At 42.2% G+C, this 22,547-nt stretch overlaps 1 protein-coding gene across 2 annotated transcripts in view; it reads left to right on the top strand.

The window, feature by feature from the left end:
• Positions 1-355: 355 nt before the first annotated feature.
• NUP214 (nucleoporin 214) overlaps positions 356-22,547 on the top strand; it is a 45,113-nt gene continuing 22,921 nt past the window's right edge. Inside the window, exons 1-24 of one of the 2 annotated variants that reach the window (XM_055720404.1) lie at positions 356-473; positions 1,983-2,178; positions 3,002-3,153; positions 3,406-3,610; positions 4,077-4,147; positions 4,482-4,545; positions 5,257-5,360; positions 5,975-6,081; positions 6,758-6,824; positions 7,404-7,527; positions 9,422-9,583; positions 10,666-11,122; positions 12,501-12,676; positions 13,355-13,446; positions 14,028-14,117; positions 14,495-14,644; positions 14,882-15,040; positions 17,205-17,308; positions 17,861-18,043; positions 18,518-18,603; positions 18,708-18,791; positions 19,125-19,370; positions 20,098-20,259; positions 21,220-21,328. In XM_055720404.1, coding sequence (XP_055576379.1) covers positions 432-473; positions 1,983-2,178; positions 3,002-3,153; positions 3,406-3,610; positions 4,077-4,147; positions 4,482-4,545; positions 5,257-5,360; positions 5,975-6,081; positions 6,758-6,824; positions 7,404-7,527; positions 9,422-9,583; positions 10,666-11,122; positions 12,501-12,676; positions 13,355-13,446; positions 14,028-14,117; positions 14,495-14,644; positions 14,882-15,040; positions 17,205-17,308; positions 17,861-18,043; positions 18,518-18,603; positions 18,708-18,791; positions 19,125-19,370; positions 20,098-20,259; positions 21,220-21,328 — 3,392 coding nt within the window. In that variant the 5' untranslated portion in view covers positions 356-431. The remainder of the gene's footprint in view (positions 474-1,982; positions 2,179-3,001; positions 3,154-3,405; positions 3,611-4,076; positions 4,148-4,481; positions 4,546-5,256; positions 5,361-5,974; positions 6,082-6,757; positions 6,825-7,403; positions 7,528-9,421; positions 9,584-10,665; positions 11,123-12,500; positions 12,677-13,354; positions 13,447-14,027; positions 14,118-14,494; positions 14,645-14,881; positions 15,041-17,204; positions 17,309-17,860; positions 18,044-18,517; positions 18,604-18,707; positions 18,792-19,124; positions 19,371-20,097; positions 20,260-21,219; positions 21,329-22,547) is intronic. The other variant, XM_055720405.1, reaches the window with a different exon arrangement.

Genomic DNA, 22,547 nt, shown 5'->3' on the forward strand with positions numbered 1-22,547 from the left:
AGCGGGTCTGTCCCCTCAGGGCCTCCGGGGACAGCCCCATCGGCTGGATCTCCTCAGGGAGAAGGGCCGGTGGGCGCTGCCTGCAGCACCCACCGCGAGCGGGTCAGGCCCCGCCTCAGAACATTAGGAAGAAAGGGTTTATTAAGCACAGCTGCTTGCTCGGCCTCGCCGTGCGGGTAGGCTCCCCGCCGTGCGGAGCTGCCGCTGATCCTCCCACCGCTCAGCTGGCGGGAGCCGAGCGCCTCAGACAGCTGCGACGAGGAGAGGCCGCTGGAGGACTCCCTCGCCTCAGGCCGCCGCGGAGCATCGAGATCGGTGGCTAGAGCGGCCCCACCGGAAGCGGAAGTGAGCGCACTGGCGGCGCGCGGGGGTTTCCCGGCGGTGCGCAGGGCGAGAGGGGGACCGCGGGCCTCGGGGCTGCTGGCGCCGCCATGGGGGACGATATGGACGTGATCCCGGAGCGGGAGATGAAGGTGAGGGGCAGCCCGCGGTGGTGAGGGGTTTGCTGGGGTGGTGGGAGAGTTGACAGGCGGTTTGGCTCGGGCCGAGGGGTTGACAAGCCATGGTGGGGGGGTCTGCTCGGCCCATGAGAGAAACTGGGCTCGAGGAGGGCTTGGCCCGGGCCGTGGGAGGGACTTGGCTTGGGCCGTGGGGCTGACGGGCCGTTAGGGGTGGTGGTGGTGGCTCGGGTCACGGCGGGGGCCTTTTGGAGGATCCTTGCGGTGTTTGTGAAGCGCTCGAGGACTTTTCAGCACAGCCTGGTACACGCCTGTGGAGTGGAAGAAGGAGAGGCTGGCATGGCCTGTGATGCAGGGGGTCTTGGTAACGCCTGGGGGAGAAGATGCAGAATGTGAGAGCTGGAGGAAACTTATTTTGGGAGAGGAGTGGCCTGTTTCCCAGTCCTCCTGTCAGCATGACTTGTGCTGGTTATCTCCTGCTTTTGTGAATAGTATGTGTGGTTGTCCGCCATGAGGACAGTGTAAACTGGAGTCTTCCTGTGTGGTGCCATCCTAGCTGATTGCTCTGTCTCCCAGAGTGTTACTGTGAGGCCATGTAAGCAGATATAGGGGGGGATAGATTCCTGAAGCCCATGCAGGTCTTTATGCAGCTGCCTTCTGTTCAGACACCTTCAAAAACAAGGGAGTTGGGCTGGTTTTTTTGCAGAAGTTTCTTGAGTTCCAGCAGCCTCCTCAGGTTGCAGGAAGGTACTTAGTGTTTTGGCAGTAATTTGGAAATAAAACTCGGGTGCTTGATTTGAGTTATAGATATTAGATCCAGTGCTCCATTTAACAACTGGTACCATGGGAAGAGAGATTCATTCCCAAGGGGAACCTCAGGTTTTGCATTGGTAATAGTGCAACTGCTCTTTCTTAATTCAGTTTGTGTTTTTAGAGGTTTTTATCTCTCGCTCTGCTTTTCTTTTCCTCCTTTTACAAAAGGACAATGTAAATTATGAGAGAAATGAATGCAAAAAATAGGTCTGATTATACAAAGTAATTACTGGGGGTGGATGGAAGGAATAACTATATCCATTCTGTGTGTCATAAATTACAGTAGCAAACAAAGATACATGTAAACAGATGCATGCTTTGCAGCGACCTTTTGTTTAATTGTGTTGTATCTCTGCTTTGTTCCCTTCTCTTTCTCCCCCCTGCCCCTGTATCCTTTGGGTAGTTCTATTATGTTTCTAAGAAGGTTAGATGTCCTGGACAGATTCAGCTCCTATAGGCTTTATGAACACAGGCATTGGGTAGAAGAGAGATTCAGCCAATGGAAAAAATGTAGTGTGATCTCAGTCTTTCTTAGATGACATAGAAAATGCGATGGGATGGCCCATGACACTGTGGGTGTGGATTCTGCCTTGGCAGGTGTTTTGTAGCTCTCGTGGAGAGGCTTTTCAATGTACTGTCTTAGAGAAACTGAAGTAAACTGTTCCTCTTTACCAGCATATGTACACTTATTTTCCGAATCTCTTACAACAGGATTTTCAGTTCAGAGCACTGAAGAAGGTCCGCATTTTTGATGCTCCTGGTGATCTTCCTAAAGAGCGCTCCAGTCTCCTTGCAGTGTCTAACAAATATGGGCTGGTCTTTGCTGGTGGAGGAACCAGCCTGCAGATATTTCACACTAGAAATCTTCTCATGCAAAACCAGCTGGGAGAAGATCCCAATAAAATTGGTAAGGCACACTTATATTGCACGGTCTTTGCAGAGACAGCTTTGTATGGGTTTTTATGATATGGAGCTCTTGATTTCTGATATAGTCCTTGTACACTTTTGTGCATTTGAAATTACCATGTTTTCTTGTGTGAGAACGCAGGAACAATATTTGCTGTACCTCTAGCTGAAATGAAGTACAGTTGTTGAGAGCACATCGCCAGGATGCTCTGTGCTAGCTCCTCTTTGAGCACCATTCAGGTTTGGTCACCTGTGTTCAGTGCCATACCGTGAGGTTGACTTTTCCTGCCTGAGAACGTACCCCTTTCCTTGCAGCCACATGCTGTCTTGGTAGTTACTCCTTGAACCTGTGCATGCATCAGGGATGTGTGTGAGTGGAGGGATGGAGTTCTCGTACTGTGTTATCCACTCTGACTAAACGACTTTTGTGCAACAGAGGAACCAATCACAGTTCTACTACATGCAAAATACACCTTAGTGCAAAATGGTTTTCATTCTGCAGTTGTCCTTAGTAACTGTACCACTTGAAGTATTAATGTGCATATATAAGTAAAACAAAATCTGTCCACTTATTTTTCCTCCAGTTTACTGAGGAAGGAAAGTGGAATTTTCTTAGGAAGTTTGGCAACTCTTAGAATCGTACTGATAGAGATGAAGGGATTTGTTTTCACTCAGTTTTTCTACATGTTAGCTTTGGCAGCTGTGTTTAATAGGACTGGTGTTTTTTGCATAAACTCGTTCTAATGATACTCTTTTACAAGAGCAAATCTTGCTATTTAGATTTGTCCCCTTCATTCTGTCTTCCTTTCCTTTTGTGTTCTAAGTGGAGAATGTTCAGAGTACCTTGGTTCCCATGAAGTTTCCTGTGCAGCACCTGGCTCTCAGCTGTGATAATCTCACACTGTCTGTCTGTATGATGTCCAGTGAGATTGGTTCCTTCATTGGCTTTTTTGATGTCCGCACATTCTTAAATCAGGTAAGGCATATGCAAAGTAGGTTTGTTTCTTGGTTGTGTGAGGGTTTGTTTCAGAATACAGTGGGAGGAGAGGCATAACTTGGGTGGGATTTTCTGTCTCTCTGTGGAGCATGCCTTGTAATAAGAACTCAAACTTACTTCTTAATTTTATCAGTCATTGATTTATAGGAAGGTCAAAACTGTTTTGAATTATGATTTTGGGACAGCTTGATTTTGAGCGTTGATTATCTCATGTATTTGTCTTTCTAAAAGGCAAAACAGCAGAAACGTGCATTTGCTTATCACAAACTGGCCAAGGACTCAGGAACTGCAGCAGTGGTCAATGACCTGAAGTGGAACCCTGCTAGTCCTGCCATGGTGGCAGTCTGCCTGTCCGATGGCAGCATCTCTGTCCTGCAGGTCACAGACTCTGTGAAAGTGTACGCCACGCTGCCTTCCTCTGTAGCTGTTACATCTGGTGAGTGGCAACCTCAGACAGCATGCAGAATGCTGGACACTGAGGAGCAGAAGCAGACTGATAGATGTAAAAAAATACTGGTTGCGTGTCTCGGGAGGAGGTTTCATAAAAAAAGTCTTCACAGAAAGGAAGGATTTAAACTCCCTGAGACTTAGAAAATGTGTTGCAATGTAACTACTCTTTCCCAGCTGATTGGAGGAGCTGCATCTTGTGAATTAGTAAAGTGTGCCCGCCTGTTGTTTGTGCTGTCTCAGGCTCTACTGTAATTTCCAAGGAAGCATGCAAATAAGAGTCCTCATCTGTTGGGTCTTGCTTTGTCTGTGACTGGATGTCTCCCTGTTTGTTTAATTCAAATTAATGATTTTTTGCAGGGGAAAAAGCCTGTGGTTTTAACTTACTGGTCCTGCTTTTGTGGGGCCTTGTAACTCTCCTGTTCCTTAGTGCTAATGAAATTCTCTTTGCTTAGTGTGTTGGAGCCCGAAGGGAAAACAACTGGCTGTAGGGAGGCAAAACGGCACCGTGGTGCAGTATCTGCCCGTAAGTATTGTTGGTGTAAGGCATTATGTCTGTTCAGTAGTTTGCAATATGCTCTATTTTCTTTGCATTACAAGCTACAGAATTTGGTCAGGTGACACATGGTGTGAGCCATGTGAAGATGCCCAGGTGCTTCAGTAATTAATTAATGTCTTACACCAGTGTTGGGTTTAGTTTAAGGTTTGCAGCTGCCACTTAAAAGTCATGGTTTGAGTGGCATATGGTGAGTTTTAAAGAGTGAGTTGCTCTAAACCAGTTCTCTGGGCTTTCTGCAAAATTTGCAGTTGACTTTGTTTATTGCCTTTTACTTTGTATTTAAGAGTAGTTTTATTTGCAGAATCTTCAGGAGAAGAAAGTAATCCCTTGTCCTCCCTTTTATGACTCGGACAATCCTGTTAAAGGTACATCTTTTTATTTTTTTTAAACTTGTTTTCTCTTGTGAAATACTTTTACTCATTCCTCCCCATGTTTTCCTAGTTATAGCTGCTGTATACTGAACTGGTTACATAATTACAATGCGATTTTTTTATTATTTTTTTAATAATTTGAAAAAAATAATTCTGTCCTTTATCTCGGTTGCATAGAAAAATTACCAGTCGGCCAGAGTCTTTGTCTATTTCTAGAATGTTTTAAGTATTCATTTTAAAAGCTATTTTTTGCTCACTGGTGTGATAGACGGTACTGCCACAAGTAATCTCCCTTTAGCAAGAAGATTTTTGGATATATATATTTCGAGTGAGCTTCATCTCATCACTTTGACTCTTCAATAAAATGTCAAAGCAGTAGAATTAGAAAAGCAGAAACACTTCATCTGGATATGCCAAAACATCATCCATGCTTGGAAACACTGACTGTCTTGCCTGTGATACTGTCAAACAAATCAAATACATTCTTTTGGTTTGTGTTTGAAATTTCTGGGATCGCATAGTTTTTCTCCTTAATAATTGATAATTCTGCAGACAAATCATTGAAATCCTTTGTCTTGGTAGTTTAGAAGTTAGCGGTTCCTTTGTTTGTTTTGTCATTTACTTCTGTCTGCTGTGCAGTTAAGATACAAGTAAGTAAAAGTTTGAAGTGTTTCTGGCTGAAGCATTTGCTTCCTTCTCTTTCAGTTCTGGATGTACTGTGGATTGGCGCATATGTCTTTACTATTGTATACGCGGCAGCGGATGGGACACTGGAAACTCCTCCAGAAGTGGTCGTAGCCATATTGCCTGTAAGTGCCAGCAAGTCACAATGACGGAAGTGTTTGTTGCTTGTTCTTGACTTGTTCATTATAACAGCAAGTTGCTTTCATTATTCACATCGGCATCATGTGGAATTCGAGTTTGGTACTACTGTAAATTGTGTTTTGGGGGTAGTGGGGATTGAGTGGAGGAAGTAGTAGCCACTTGAAAACCGATCAGTAACCTGCTGTCTGCTAAGATCAAATTATGGCATGAAGGCTTCTGGCATCTGAAGTAAGCACTTGGGAAGAAAACCTTACTGATGTAGATTCCGATATGTTTTTTGTGTGCATGCATATGTGCATTTTTAGTTTAGGTAAAGAAGATTTTTAGGCCTGATGATATGCTCTTATTTAGGATCAGGTTATTCATTGCAGGGGGGGCTGTGAGATCTAAATTCCCTGGTAACCTCTTTATTGTTTCTTGATCTTTTGGAAGAGTGTCTTGGTTTGTTTGTTTTATTCTTTGATTTTCAGGTGGTCTCATGATCCCTGTTCTGTCTTGAAGTCTGTGTAATTAGGGGTGTATCCCGATGCAGTCGTAATTATAGGAGATTACTTGATTTCTGCAGTGGAAGGTAAATTATCTGTGTTGGGTCTTACAGAAAAAGGAAGAGAAGCGACCAGAGAGGTTTGTGAATTTCATGGAGCCTTGCTATGGGAGCTGCACAGAGAGACAGCATCATTACTTCCTCAACTATATTGAGGAATGGTGAGTGGCAGGAATCGTGGCAAGGTCTTTCCCTTGTTATGCATGTTTTTGTGGTCAGTGCTTCTCCATATATTGTGTCCCTCACTTTCGTAAATTATATAATACCTTAATAAGAGAGAAATTAGTTGAAATTGTTATTTTGAAAACGTTTTGTGAAAGTAGAGCTAGTTTCTCCTGTGTGCTTTATTTATGCCAAGGTACTCATTTGTCTGGTGAGAATTCGTATGATTTCATATGCAGGTACATAAGATTGTTTAAAATCTGTCATAACCATTTCCCTTGAGATTGTAAGTCATAGGTTGGGTAAAGCATGACTTTTTCTTTCACTTCATTGTGTGTCTGTGTGAAGAAGCTGTTTCTGACTTTTCAGCTACCTACTTTTCAACTACCTGACTTGAACCATCATTATTTATGATGATACAGTGTCTGTCAAATCGTTGGTTGGCAAGGGGATTCAGTGCCTGGTAACTAGTTTTAAAGGAGGGGGGAAAAAAAAAAGTTCTGTAGTGATGTAGCCAGTCATGTTTCCCTCATCTTGGGAGGAAAAGTCAATTTTATATTGTTATAACTGTGTTACTATTCCTATATGAATTTGTATAGATGATAATGAAATGTGGAGCTGGGGACCTTGCCATAGATTACAACGGTTTTAACCTATTTGTATCCATGCTTACAGGGACCTAGTTCTGGCAGCTTCAGCAGCTTCCACAGAAGTCAGCATTCTTGCCAGGCAAGGGGATCAGGTAATATTTTTGTTCCTGTTGCATTTGTGTTTACGTACTTCCTCAAAAATCTAAGCAAGAATAACCTATATCGTACCTGGAATGCATGGTATTTTAAAAAAAAAAACAACCTCAAAATGATACAAAACCCCTTTCTTTTTACATCTGAGTTTTACAAAATATTAAGATAAATGTAATTCTTAAATGAGCAAGAGATCTGAGTGGCATGCAAGAGAAAAGATATACAGAAACACAGTATGTTGTGAACCAAGTACCAGAAGTCTGTATTTTTCAGGATTCACTTGGCAGTCTGTTTGGTGAAGTTCACTATTAGAAATGTGATTCATGTGAGGTCATCAGCTGAAGTTAAACATAAAAACTGTCCAACCTTAACTCTGACTTGCAGTGATGTGTGAGAAGTCGCACACAAATCTGTGAAGGGCCTGGATGCTTCTGATATTTGTTAATCTGACAAATTCAAGTAGATGCTCTCTAGCTTTTTTGCAGTTAACTTCTCTTTCAGGTGTAGTAGGCTCGAATTCTGAAGAAGGCTGGTCACAATCAAGCAGTAGTCAAGAATAATAATCTTACTTCTTGCAGAACTGGGAATCATGGGTTTTGGAGGACTCCAGCAGAGCAGAACTTCCTGTGACAGATAAGAGCGATGACACTCTGCCTGTTGGTGTTGCTGTGGACTACACCAGTAACATGCCCATTCTGATCAGTAAGTCTTTTAGTCTTTCTTGTGGAATAGTCCAATAATGGCAATATATGAGAGATTCTTGAGGGGCAGCCTGGTGCTCAGGGTTCTGAGAGATCGTTCTAAGAGATTGTTCTGGAAAGGAGACAGACACACTTTTCATACCAAGCCCACAGCACGTGTAGGCTTAGTTCTGTGTGAGAATTCCAAATGACAAAGTGTTACATAGAGTTCTCTACGCAAAGCTTTCAGCACCCTGGGATACTACCCTAACAGACATGGCAAACAAAGCACCTGAATCGTGTCTGTGTTTCACAGAGCCAGGATAATATAGAGTTTAAAGGAGTGATATTCGACACCGGGGACTTCAGACTGCCTGTGAGGTTTTCTTTATTCTTGTAGCTTATGTCGTTTTGCAGAACTGGGTTGTACAAAGTAAATTTGCACGGATACAAAGGAAAAGTGGGTTAGTTTCAAAGCCAGAAAAAGCAATGATTGTTGAGGTGAATGCGTAGGTTTTAATTCTGCATTAAAGCTCAAAGCCTGTACTGACTGAACCCTGCTGTGCTCTACATCTAGCCAGTTGCATTGTTGCTGTACCTTCTGTGCTGCCTGAAGGCTCTTCAAAGCACCTTGTCAGAGGCTGAAACTGAAGATACATCTAAGCTATTGTGTTGTACCTTAGTGAATTCTCAAAACTCTCACTTGAAACCCAGTTACAGATTGAAATAGAGATGCCTTCGGGCAGAGTGGAAGGTACAGCAGTCAAAGAGTTCCTGAAGAGCACAGGAGGGTGCTGATTAACTGAGAACTTTACCTGAATCAAAACCTACAGTAGGGAATTGAGGTCAAACTTTTTACTTGAATGCCAAATTGAATTTGAAACATTTTCTCTTATAATCTCTACAGTTACTGGATTAAGGAATCTGTCAGAACAGATTTTTTTTTAATTTTTTTTTTTTTAAAGCCCAGTTGTACCGCCTTAGAATTTTTAGAAAGGTTTTTGGAGAAGCTTTTTGCTAACACATTCTCTGTGTTCTCACAGAGTGCAATCAGCTCGTTTTGGCTGCACATTAATTGCCTTTGCAGTTCACAGCAAGTTTGGATTGGAAAGAAACCTCATTTGTCCTGGAGCTTGTTCCCATGTGGAAACTGCCCTTCCTTAACATGGTTTTCCTGAAGAACCAATAGGTAGAGAAGCATGGCCATCCATTGTACTGCCAGACAAACTGATTATAGCAAATTTTTCCTACGTCCTAGAATTTTGGGGTTTTTTTTGTTTAATTAAGCCAATTAATTTAAAAATTTTAAAATTAAAATATAAGGAGTGGTTTTGAGCCTCTAACTGTGCTGAGACTATTTGAACTGAAGCAGACTCTAGGCTCAAAGCTGCAGCTGTGCAAAATATAAGTATTTTATATCAGAGGTTCAGATCATCAGGATGTTTGTTTGATGTTGGCTTTCTTTAAAGTTAAAAAGCAATTCTCTTTCGTACTTTATGTATATGGATGTTAATCATGTGCCAGAACCCAATGGAAAGTGGGGATTGCCGGAAGGCATAGAAGATTGAAGGAGGGAGCAGTGTATAGGTGAAGAAGAAAGACTGCTTCAAAAATATAAAAAAGCTTGGCACAGGTATTCATGAGTGAAAGTTGGGCTTTGTCATTCAGGAGATGATATTTGACTGTCAAAATAACCCTTCATCTATGAATTTATGAAGCATGAATTCAGGAATAGGAAGGAATAACAAAGGGGAAAAAACAGAACTGGACATTCATGGGGAAACAAGGGAACAAAGATGCAAGTGACAGTAGGAAGGGAGAAATGTAAGAAATACTGTGCTAAGTCACATGAAGGTGCCTGTAGGAATAGACAGGAAACTTTGGCTGCAGGACTTTACATATGTGGTCTCTGACAGGTGATGAGAAGACCCTTGCTCCAGCTCCAGTTCTGATCTTGCTCTCTACGGATGGCGTGCTCTGCCCATTTTACATGATCAACCAAAACCCAGGAGTCAGGTCATTTATTGTGACCCCAGAGTCGCTGCAGTTAGCAGGGGAGAGAGTTCCAAAGTCAGCAGGTAAGTGCTCTGGTGGGTTAGGGGAAAACTTGCATTTGTGGAACTTTGTCATCTTCATCTGTAAGTTTGGTGGTTAGACATGTATTTGGTCACAGAAAATATTTTTTTTTTTTTCTTTAGAATATAATGGGGAGCAGTTCTCGGATGTTTTATGCTCCCAGTACTGTTCTGTTTTATGCACATCAGTGTGAAATAATCTAGTCCTGTTCATTATGTGGGATCTCACGCACTTTGCAGACTGTGCATTCAGATTCTACTGTGCAATTAACCTTTGGAGAACAGGGCCAAAGCAATTCTCAAAACAATTCTAGGAGGCCCTTTAACCAGCTTTGGGGTGTGTGACTGGAGCTGCAGCAATGACTGCAGGCTCTGCCTGGTGACAAGGAGCAAGCACTGTGCAGATCCAGGGCATGGTCTGTGTGCTTCAGAGAGGTGATTGTTTTCCTCCATGTTTTGCCATAGGAGGCCATGATATGAACTAAGGTGTTTGGCTGCAGCAAAAGCTTATATAAATGATAGCTTTTTGCAGCACTGAAAATTGTGTTAGCAGGTGAAGAGTAGCATTTTTTTTGAGTTATATATGTGCAGCCATATGCAGTGTGAAGTAGGCAGTTTCTTATGCTGGGCAGGTAAACTGATAGTTTTGCGTGCCAACATGCATAAAGTATTAATTGCAAACCCACCATTTTTTCCCTAAGCCCAAATTTGCTTCTGCTTCCCCAAACAGAATACTTTTGTTTGGCAGCCTGCCTCTCTGCAGCACTGGCTGATGTGTGTGCTGACAGCCAGTTTTATTTGAGATGGCAGGAACCTCATCAAAATGAATGGAGAAAGGTGAAGCCTTTTCACAGGAAACTCCAGACAGCATTAACCTAGACAGACTGTAGTATTGATCGTGACTTGGACTTTGTGCAGTTTCTATATCACTTACTGGGTTCGGGGACTGGAAGCCTGGCGCTGCAGTCTCTCTTCCTCATTGTGCTGAACTGTCCCCATCAAATAGCATTTGGCCTTGCAGTACCTTCTGCCATTAGTCAATGCAGCCAAATGAGTTTCTTCCTTCCCTGTTTGTCTTTCTGCAGGAAGTACTGCCACAACTCCAACCACTCCTCCAACTTCTTTAAAGTCTGACACGGTGCCAGGTGTTGCTCCTACTGCTCCTGCCTCAAGTCAGCCTCCTGCAGCCGGTGGAGCAGCTGCTTTTTCCTTTACACCTTCCACTGCAAAGGCGCCTGGCTCTACTGGCAGCGATCCTCCACCTTATCCTTTTGCCACTGATGCCTCCAAGCAAGCCCTGGCTCCCAGTCTGACTGGAGCAGCAACGTTCTCTTTCTCCTCTGCTTCTCCTAAGGCATCCATGACTCCTGCTCCTTCTGTGGGCACCACTGCAGCTACTGCCACCTCCTTCTCGTTTGGATCCATGAACTTTAAACCAGCTGCAGACAGCTCACCTGGGCCACCACTCTCCACAACACCTGTTGCACAGAAGTCATCTTTTGCCCCTTCAGCTTCTTCAGTCAAAGTGAACCTCAATGAGAAGTAAATAAATACAGTACTTAATGCAGTGGCTGGATATTGTTAAATTGCTCCAGGCATGGACAATGTATGGTAGTTCTGAAGATGGTTTCTGTTTTTTTGCCCCAACAGCTGTTCCCCATGCTCCCAAGAAAGCACTGAAGAAGCCTCTCTTTGTCCAAGACATAGCCATCATGGGTGTGAAAACCCTCAGTGCTTCCCATGCTAGAGGTTGCGTTCATGGGGAAAATATTAGTCAGGGGCCGATGCCAAAAAATAGACTGGCAGTTTGCCAAATTGCCACAGACCTAGGTTTTTTTCATATCTTTGCATCATAGGCATCAAACAGTAATTCCATGCCTTGGTTTGATGCAAATCATGATTAAAGACTCTTGGGGAACACTGGGATTTCACATCCTTTATGTCTGGGACTGATGTAGTGTGGTGGTGACAGCACGAGTTTCTTTGACTCCCAGCCTAAAAAGTAACTTGTGGAGCTGAGGGGAAGCTGTATCTATAGCTGATGGTTTTCTTTTCCACTCCCGCATTCAGTGGGGATGCCAGACCTTTTGGTTTTGTTCTTAAATGGGTACTTGGTCACTGAACACAGATGTGAAATCTTCAAAGCTTGTTTGTGCCAACTGAAAGAAAGCCGTTGCTGATTAGAAGCTATGTCAAATGGATTTGAGTGATGAGTGTTCTTGGATTTCATATACCCACTCATCCCTTCAACTCCTGAGACTTGCTTTCTGTTTTTAGAAAGAATGGTTTAAAACAGAGAACTAAGTTATTTGGGACTACTTTCTGTGGAGAGCAATTTTCATGTAAATGCATCATAAGACATTTCTGATCGTTCAAATGATTATTTTTTAATTAGAAAAATCTTTACTACACCAAGATCCAATGGTAGCTTTTATGGCTTCTTGGATTTTCTGTTTTGTGCATAAAGCAAATTATACGCTTGTGAATTGGCTGAATAAATTGGCTGCCTTGAGGGGCTGGGTTTGCAGATGAATAGAAATTTTTATCTTCTTGCAAAATTTCTGTTTGAGCCTTGCTGCAAGGGTGACGCTGAGGGCAGCTCAGATTTGCTATAGTTGGTGCTTTGGCTCAAAATTATGAGGGGCATTTTGAAGCAGGGTAGTACTTTTTGTGGCATTTAGCTTTTGCTCACTGGGTGGTTCTACGGTAGCAGTCTTTGTCATTCTACATATTCAGAAATGTTCCTGAATAGCTCCTCCTTACTATCTTCAGAAGCTACACTTGTAATTTTGTATCTGGAGCTTGAGTTGTTGCTGATCCCAGAGGATGCTAATTCATTAGAACTTAGTGATTTATTTTGGATGGAGGGAAACAGCCAGGACCAGCTCAAAGCTGAAGGATGTTCTGCTTTCTGTTGCAGGTTCACTGCTGTAGACACCTCTTCTCCCACTAGCAGCAGTGGTCAATGCACTTCCACAATGTTTTCATTTTCAACGCCTTCAAAAACTGCTTCTGGAGGTCCTCTGGGCCAGTCTACGCCCCTCGCAGCCTCTCTTGCCACACCGCTGAAGACTTCGACCCCTGTGCCTGTCACAGGTAGGAGTCTGATACGTGGTGTTGGGAATAATGCATTATAAACAATGTTCTAAAAGTTTTAGTACATGAGCTTAATTTGGCTTCTTTCTTTCTTGTTTTTCCTGCTGCTTTTACTGATACAGACCTCCTGATTTGCACGCCATAATGATGTGATGGACTTAGTACTGAAACTGAGAAGTTTTTCCATTTGTGCACTTTGTTCCCCAGAGAGCCATATGTGAGACAAATATATTCAGCTTCTTAAGTTCCTTCAGAAGTTCTGGCACTTTCAGTGCTCTGTAATACATCTCTGATTATGAATGTTTCTCAGCAGTCATGCACATCAGTGCCTTGTCTTGCATCTGGAGTGACTGGGGTTGTGCTCACAAAGAAATTTAAATTAGATAGAACTCATTTGTTAGCACGATAATGTTCCATCTCTGAAATGATCACGTTGACTGGGGGTTTTGAGGTCCTTCAGGAGTGGTACAGCCAGATACTGGAGAGTGACATTTGTTACTGTTAGCAGAGAAGCTGCATGGGAGTAAAACACCACCTAAGGAACGTGTTCCTGCACTGGGGCCCATACCACTATTCCTTTTGGATTTGACAGCAGTGATTATGGTTGTGTCTGGTCACAGCCTGTTTCCTCAAGTTTTGTATAAGTTCATAAATTACTGTTCCTCTTTTTAATTCCAGTGGCACGTCCTGCTCAAAATACGCCTTCAGCTTCTTTACTACAGAACACAGGCAAAATCACGCCATCTGCAGCAAAGTCAAGCTCTACTCAGGTAATGGGAACTTGAGTGGATTCTTTTAGAGGATGAAATGTTTTACATGGGCTATGAATTGCTTAGAATTCATTGGACTGAGTAACTGTTCTTAGGTAAAAGTATTAGCTAGCTTTTGACACTAAAATAGTATCAAATCTGTGGGACTAAAACTGTTCTATCCACATCTTTAGAGAGTTGTGTTTTGATATATGTTGTCATAATCAGAGTTGTAGAAACTAATTCTTCCTGTTATAGAAATAAGTTTTCACAGCTTTCCTAACTAATAAGCAGTCAAGAGATGGCTTGACTGTGTATTGAGAGATACCAAATTTATTGGATATTAAAATGAATAATTCAGAGCAGCACAGGCAGATTTTCTTTGCTTTCCTACAGCTTTAGCTACACATCTCTAGGTGGTCCACAGTCCTAATTCAAACATGCACATACCGGTCTTAGTTTACTGTGGAACTAGTATTTAAGTTTATGACAGTTGTCTCCCTGGTCACTGGTATCTGAATAGAGTTTCTGACAGCAGGCCTCGCAACGGATATATCACTAATACTGGTTTTGGTTTTGTTTGGTTTGTTTTTTTTCCCCAGGGTAAATCAGGACTCCCCAGCACAGCTTTAGAGAAACAGGCCCACCAGTGGAAGGATTCAGACCCTGTCATAGCAGGAATCAGAGAGGAGGTGAGATTTTTTTTTTTCCAAGCAGTTTTCTTCATTTTAGAAGCTGTAAGACCACTGCACACAGACACTTTATTTTCAGTTCACCTATGTTCTGATGGTGTCTGTCAGCTTAGGAATCAGAATGGAAATTTTTCCTAAGATAATCAGCCTGGTTTGTAATTGCTGTTTGTGTGTCCTCTTCAGTCATCTTTAATTTCAGTCTCTGTGCTGGAAAAATTGTGTAGTCTTTCCTGTTAATATTCAAGGAGAGTTTCCTGCTGTGACTGCAAAGTGACAGGTGTTTATGGTGTAGTAGAAACATTATTCAGGACCTGTGATGTTTGTTCCACACCCTGCTATGTTTCAGTGACAGCACTTTCTTCTGCTTGACTTTGTAGATTGCACATTTTCAAAAGGAAATGGAGGAACTGAAGGCTCGGACTTCCAAAGCCTGTTTCCAAGTTGGTACTCAAGAGGAAATGAAGATGTTGCGAACTGAGTCAGATGATCTTCACACCTTCCTCTTGGAAATTAAAGAGACAACAGAGGTGAGTAGAGCATCTTCAAGCTGTTTAGCTCTCAGCAATGACTGTTCCTCACCTGGTGTTCCTGCTTAACCTGCTAAAGCTGAACTGATACAGATGGAGCATCTGACTATGCTGCGTTAGTGTGCGGGTGACATTTGCATTTGTGCTTTCAGGCAGGCACTTGCAGAAGCCCCTGTACTAGAGATGACAATGAAAAAAATGTTACTTTGAACCTTGTCCCATCTGTTCTATTTGCAGTCACTTCATGGAGATATTAGTATTCTGAAGACAACCTTGCTGGAGGGATTTGCAGGGGTAGAAGAGGCTAGAGAACAGAATGAACGGAATCATAGCTCGGGGTATTTACATTTGCTCTATAAGAAACCTTTGGATCCCAAGAGTGAAGCACAACTTCAGGTATGAAGCATGTCAGCCAACTTCTAATCTAGAGTTTTAAATAAAATAAAACTGAAGCTTGCGTGTGCAAGTGCCCAGCAGTTTTGTTCTGCCCTAGGTATTTGCTGCTTCAGCATAGTCTAGTAAAAGTACGATGAGCTTTGTTTTCCGTGAGTTTGCAAGATATGCTGAAAATCCTCTCCTAAAGCTCCTCTGTTGTTGCCATTTGCCTTGATGATTCAAAACTTCTGCTTAAGGGAGACAGTTCACTGAGATCCAAGTCTGTTCTGAGCTGAAAATGTGACACTTTACATCCTGTTCCTTCTCAGCCTGTAGTGTTTGCTCAGGGAGTTCAGTTAAAAAACAATTTTTTTTCCAACACTTTGTAGAAGAGTTCTTGGAATTATTTTTATCTTCAGCAAGTGCATTATGGAACAATTTGATGATTTATTATGACCTACAGAACTGTGTGGTTAATTTCATGGATGGCAGAGCATAAAGCTAAATGACACTCTAAAAGCTGGTGCACAAAGGAAAATAACCAGCAGCACATAAAGAGGCTTTCAGAGACATGAAAGAAACTAGGGGTGAAGCACTCTTTTTGTTACAGCTCTGGTGATGAGAGGGCTCTTTAACCCTAAGCAAAATAGAGTGAATGTGCCCTACAAATGATACTTGGTCTTTTATACACTGATAAGTTTCCCTCAAGAAGTCTGACTAGCAGACTGAAGACAGAATTGAATGTCATCTTTGTTACAGTAGGTATCAAGAGCGTGCACACAGACAGTTACTAGAAATCAGCTGACGTAAAATAATTTCTTTTAGATCTGATCTCTAATCTTCACCTGGATTCTGTAGACTGATTTACAGCCTTAATTGTATGCCTGCTTTGATGTCCAGGATATCTCTATGACATTTCAAGCTTATGCTTGTGACTTCAGAGACATAATCTTGAAATGCATGATCTAGAGAGAGGATCATGAGGAAAGAGTAACAGAGTGGGAAAGAAATGGAAGGAGGTTGGAATGTAAGGAGAGAGCTTTCAGGTCGACTTTCTGAAAGCTTATGAGAAAGACAGCTGTAGTCTGACTTTAAATTTTATTCAGTCTACATCATCCTTATTCTCCTGGGTAAGAAAAGCTCAAGTAGTCAACTTCATGTGTTCATTTCCAGTGGAGTTTTAAAGATCCTGTGGCTCTTTCTGATGTCCAGCCATATCAATTTGCTATCCAGGGAGCTGCTGCTATATAATGCTCATAGTGGCTGGAGAAAGGAAACCTGTGCTTGGTAGTGTGTAACACTAAGCCCACAGTAGGACTGGATTTGGTTTCAGGTTGGGTATGTCACATTTGAATTTCATGCTGTATCTTGAAAACAGTTGCAGTGGAATTTTTCCCAACCTGTGTTCCTTGGCTGCTCCATCTTTGTATTTAAGTCAGCATTCTGTTGAGATGAGCTGAAACCAACTGCAGTTTCCATTTCCATTTTACGATCTTGTACAAGACATGTTCACGCTGCAACAGGCTGGAGGCATGACAATAATGAAACAATGACTGAACGCTGGTTTTGTTTAGGGAGAAGGCTTGTAGCCAGAGGTCTCTGGCTTAGTTGTGCAATGGTGTGGTTGTGGATAAGTCACTTTACTCTCTGTGCTTTTTTTTATTTCCCTACCTATAAAAATCAAGTTAATTCCTTGTCTTAATGTAGGAGTTGTGAGCATTTGTGAATGCTTTCATGAATCATAGTCTATGAATGCTGAGCCATGTGAATAGCCTACAAAACTTTGATCACCCGTAATTGTTAGAAATTTCAACATTGAGAGTGGGAGCAAATGAGTCGTGTTCTGGAAATTAGATTTGAAATAAGGTTTGTTTTTTACACTGAAGTTTGTAAACCCCTTTCTGAAAGGTCTGAAAGGACCTGGCTTTGTTTTGCAAATGTTATGGGCAGTATTATTTTCAGTTGATGGGTTGGTTAAAATGTCCTAGTCAAGCCCTGTGGGTACTGCATTGACTGATAAGTAGATTTTCTGTTGGGTTCTGTTGTGCTGATAAAAATTTCCAGGCAGAAATATGGGAAAGTGCCGCATGGCTTGGACTGAATGAGCCCAAAGGGTCTTCAGCTGCTTCAACTGAAGCTGAGATTTCTGAAGTGACTTAAAAGCTGTCTTTGTCTTGCATGATAGGAAATTCGACGCTTGCACCAGTATGTGAAGTTTGCTGTTCAGGATGTGAATGATGTTCTGGATTTGGAGTGGGATCGGCACCTGGAGCAGAAGAGAAAGCAGAAGTAAGTAACTGAAATTGAAATACAGAACAACTGTAAGGAACACGTCGACGAATTGGGCATTAGTCTCTAATCAACAAACAAAAGCTTTTTTCCGTTTAACAGTATGATCTTTTTCGAGGGGTCTAGCGATAAAGCTTGATTAAGACACGTAATGGGAGCTATAGGTTCAAACTGTTTGTCTCCATACATGTTACAAGCTTGCTGCATCTCTGTGTACAGTGTAGATAGTGGTTATAGAAAAAAAACACCTCTGCTATAAAATAAGCTTTGAAGAAACTAAATGCATCCATTGGTGATAGTTAACGAAACCTTTCTAATAAATAAAACATCTTGAAGTAAATGGGCTAAATGAATAAACTTGCTGTATATCCAAAGGAGAAATACACATTTGTGAGGAACTGAACGACTTTGGTGTTCAAAGCAAACCATGTTTGACTTCGTGGAGTTTAAGTAGCTAGAACCACTCAACTACTTTGCGTATGCATGCCTGCTTGTGGCTAGATACACAGAAAGGTCCTTACCTCTCTCTGTCTCTGGATCTTATGTCTTAAGGCGTCTGATAGTTCCTGAACGAGAGACGTTGTTTAACACCCTGGCTAATAATCGGGAAATAATCAGTCAGCAGAGGAAGAGATTAAATCATCTTGTGAACAGCCTACAGCAGCTCCGACTGTATAATCAGACATCTCAGTGGAGTGTTCCCAGTGATACATCTTCTCTTAGCAGTACTCAAAGGTACGTGAAACACAAGTTTGAGTAGCATTGATGCTTCTTCCCTCTTGCCCTCAGCAATGTGCAAGGGTGCATCCTCCACAGAATGATGTTTTGTGGATATGGTATGGCAGGACAGGATGCCCTAAAAATGAGACTAAACTATGCCCAGGTAATACAGAAGCTTATTGGTTATATTCTGTGATACACTGTTCAGTGCTTATCAGAAATTTCCCCTATTGTTATGTTTTTTGTAGTAAACAGGATAATGTACCTCTAGGCCAAGGTACTGCTTGTTGTCTGTCCAAATTCCAAGAAAGTAGTGAATGGCTTGTAGTTTCCAAAATAAAGATACAATAGCACAGTATCTAGAGGAGCCAGATAAGTTGTTCTTGTTCTTCCAGATAAGCCAATGGTTTTAGTGGCTCCTTTGGCCCTCTTGATCTGGTTGGTTTCTTTCTGCTGATACGTTTTTTTTGCTGCTCTGCCTTGTCCCAGTTTTGACAGTGACCTTGAAAGCCTGCGCAATGCCTTGATGAAAACTACCTTGGAATCACATGCCAAACCTCTGCCTAAAGTACCTGGTAATTTATTCTTTCTTCCTGGTATTCACAACATAAATATGAATTACTTTTTTTTTTTTACTTGCAGTTTGATTGTAGACTAATAACTGTCTTTGGTTTTCCAGCTAAATTATCCCCTGTGAAACAGGCACAGTTGAGGAATTTCCTAGCCAAGAGAAAAACTCCACCAATTAGGTCTACAGCTCCAGGTAAAACTTTAGTTACCATTGAAGTCTGAAATGCTTTCCAGGAGGGTGACTTACCTGCTGTGGGAATCAGTCCTGTAGTTAGCTTTTGGATTCTCACTCCTCAACCCCTACTTCTCATTTCCTGTTCCCCCATCTGCTCTCAGTAGGATTTTCCTTCAGTTACTATCTTATTGAAGGCTGCTTTTCCTGGCAATTAAGAAGTCAAATCCATTGATGTAGGATTAAAATAAGCCAGTAGAAGAGCATCTTAAAACAGGGCGTTTGTCTTGGCTGTTAGGCTGGATGTTTCCTTCAACTTAATACACATGTGTGATTTTGTTTCTGATATGGCAGCAAGTTTGTCCCGATCTGCCTTCTTGTCCACAAGATATTATGAAGATTTGGATGAAGTCAGTTCAACGTCCTCGGTTTCCCAATCACTGGAGAATGATGATTCACAGGCAGTGGACCAGGAAGAAGAGGCTGCTCCAGTCCAAGTCCCTCGTCATGCTCCTGTGGTCCGTACTCCCTCTGTCCAGCCTGGTTTAATGGCTCAGTCTCCATCCTTTGGGAAACAGCACCTCTCCCTGGGTACTTTGCGTGAGTTGTTCTTGCAGTGTCTCTTCTATTCTGCATGTGTTCTCATCAGTATCTTTAACCACTGTATCCATTGCCAGTGCTTCAGGTCCTGGAGAAATGAGATTGCAGCATGCAGATTTATGCTGCCAAGTTTCCAAAAGCAGTTAGCAACGTGGCATTGTAACCTTATGAACCTGAGCTAAAAATGCTAAAATACCTTGACTCACTGACTGTGTCTTTCTGATAGCCTGTTTCTTTCAGATAGTACTGACCCACAGGTAGCATTGTCATCCTTTAGTAAATTTGCCTGAAGTGTGTGCCATTATTTCTTAAAATAATGGCCAAAGACCAGGAAACTGAAGTACTACTGCATGTGGTTGGTGTGGCCAAGGTTGGGAGTTCTGAGCCCAGTGAGTCACAGTAAGAATTATATTTGCATATACTCAGTTTTCCTTGTGCAAGAGAAGTGTTTTTTTTATCTGTAGCCAGAGAGAAAAATAAGGTCTCAGCAGAAGCGTCTAACAGAAAACTGAAAGTCATCTGATGTATCGAAATGACAGCTATTGAGACTTAGGTGCTAAATTCATTGGGACATACAGAAACTACCAGGGAGGGATTGTGTTTATTGTTTAAAAGGCCTGTGCATCAGTCTTGTCAGAAGGAAGCTGTAGTTCAGCAAAGGCTTTCAAGTCTCCCTGATTTGTAGAGAGAGTGAACTGTAATATTTTTGTTCGTTTCTTGGTTTTAGTGCCTACGTCTTCAAACAGAATCATACCACAAGGGGCTGACAGTACAATGCTTGCAACAAAGACTGTGAAACACGGGGCCCCTGCTCCCTCTGTCACTGTTCCAGCACCACAAGCAGCTGCTGCTGCAGCTCTGCGGAGGCAGATGGCTAACCAGTCCCCAGGTAAAAGGATGGCTAATTGCCCAAGTGACCTCTGAGCAGCTGAATGTGGCTTTCACAGGAATTTAGTGCTCTCAAAGGAGGAGATCATCAGTCAAAATGTGATGCAGATCTGTATTTGTTGCATCTCTGAGCTACCCAGTATTTCTTTGTCTTCCTTCTTCTTGTAAGCTACTAGTACAAAATGCTGAGAAGCTCCCACCTCAGTTTTCTTTGTATGCCTTCTCATCTGTGCAGTGGCAGAAATTTCCATGGCTCTTAGGGGATCCTGGCATGGCGGTTGATCTGTATACAAGAAACAGTCAGAGAGCAGAGAAAGGATGCCACTGGCCTGTATTAATAACTTCATTATTAGCTACGCAACTAGATACCTGAATTGTAAAGCAATTTTAATGTTGAAAAGTTAAAGTGAGCTGTTGAGTTAAGCCTTGGATCTGCTTGTAAGGTTTTGCGTTGACAGGAGAAAGGTTCCCCAATTTAAGCTTTTCTTTGGTTTTAGACATTTCTTGGTGCTTCCCCAGTACTGCAGCATCAGTGCAGAAAAGAAACCAAATTTACTTACTGGTAGAGGAACCGGGTTAGTTTCTTTTTGTTGCCCATGGAGAGTATAAGTGCAGAAAGTGGACCAGTGACGTGAATTCTGGCAGAGGGTGGGGTGTTAACTACACAGGTAACATCTGTTAACATAAGATGTTACAATGTAGGTAAGGGAAAGATCATAAGAATAATTATATTTGGTCAGCTAACAACAAAAAATGTACCAACTATTTAGAAAGCTGTCCACTTCTTTGATGTCCTTATTGAAGGCTGAGATGCCAAACAATTTTGGTCCAGATACACCACATACCTTCTTAGAAACTTCGATGGATTTCTTCTGGAGTTACTCATAGGCACCACATTGAACGAAATGCTTAATACAGAGGTCTTTATCTCTCTCTCTTTTTTCTTTCTTTTTCTTTAAAGCTGTAAGCACCTCCTTGACCGAATCGACTCTGAAAAACGTTCCTCAGGTGGTGAATGTGCGAGAACTCAAGACTGGTGCATTGACTCCAGCTGTCTCCACAGTAATAGGGTGAGTGGGTGCTCCCCTTCTCTTTTTGGTAGCCTTCGGTAGCACTTGCAATAGGCTACATCTGCCGGTGGGGGGCAGTAGTAGTATTTTATATAGTCTGTGACTATGTGATGCATTATTATTATATTGTGACTAAACTGGATGCATTTAGACAAGAGTATTGGGTTTGTGGAATGAAAGGAAGAAATATTTTCTTTCTAGGTCATTTGAGGACTTGCTAATGGCTTGCCCTGAACAAATGACAAGACCAGTATTAACCTCCTTCTCCATTAGTCTGTGAAATGCATTTTAGTGCATTCTCTCCTTTTGGGATCCAATGGTTTTACTGCTAATATGTGCTTTGGATTTAGTATCTCTCCAGTCGTACCTCTGTTCTGCCTCTTTCTGTGAGGGAACTGCACCCCTTCTGTCACTGAGTGTGGTCTGTGGCCTTAAGCTGTCCAGATGTTCCTTCTACTTCGTCATCCATTAGAGAGGAAAGCTCCTCTGGAGTTATGCCTCTTCTGTCTGTTCCCAGATTCACTCCCTGAGGGAGGGGAGAACTGTGCTCTGGCTTTTCTGGAAACTTGTCTCAAGTTTGTTGACATCAGAATTTTGACTAAAGGGCAGGGTGTCATTAGGGGCCGATCACTTTGGAAAAATACAGAGCTTCAAGGCTGTCTTCCTTATGAGTAAATTATGAATGTTGTAGTCTAGTACTTAACCTTAAATTTATTAAGATTTCTCGTGAGTTAGCTGTAACACTTGGCTTTCCTACTTTGCCTGCTACAGACAACACCCAGCTCAGCTCATTCCAGAGATTTCTGTCTTATCTCCAGGCTCTGTCACCAGCCACAGAACTAGTCCTTTTCCCTGTCATAGTAACGACCTTGAAACTGTCTTTGCTTGAAGTTCCTTCTGTTGCTTAAGACAAAGATAATGCATGGCTGCTTCTGGGCTGGACAGGGAAGGGTGTTACTGAAAAGTCTGAGCAAAGTTGGGCTTATGCATAAAGTAGGATAAACTCACCACGTATCTCCAATGTAAGTCCACATGGAGTTGCAAATGCTTTATCCATGTAACTGTAGGGTCTGTGTACAGCTCGTTGGAACAGCTTCTGTTGTTGCATTATTTCTGGCACTGTCAAAGAAAAAAAGATTAAATTGATGCAGCTTTTCAACAAGGGAAGAGAGTCTTACAGTGGTGGTACTCGGCTGCTAACATCGACATTTACTTCATG

Source organism: Falco cherrug, chromosome 9, assembly GCF_023634085.1.
Source record: "Falco cherrug isolate bFalChe1 chromosome 9, bFalChe1.pri, whole genome shotgun sequence".
NCBI classification, from domain to species: domain Eukaryota; kingdom Metazoa; phylum Chordata; class Aves; order Falconiformes; family Falconidae; genus Falco; species Falco cherrug.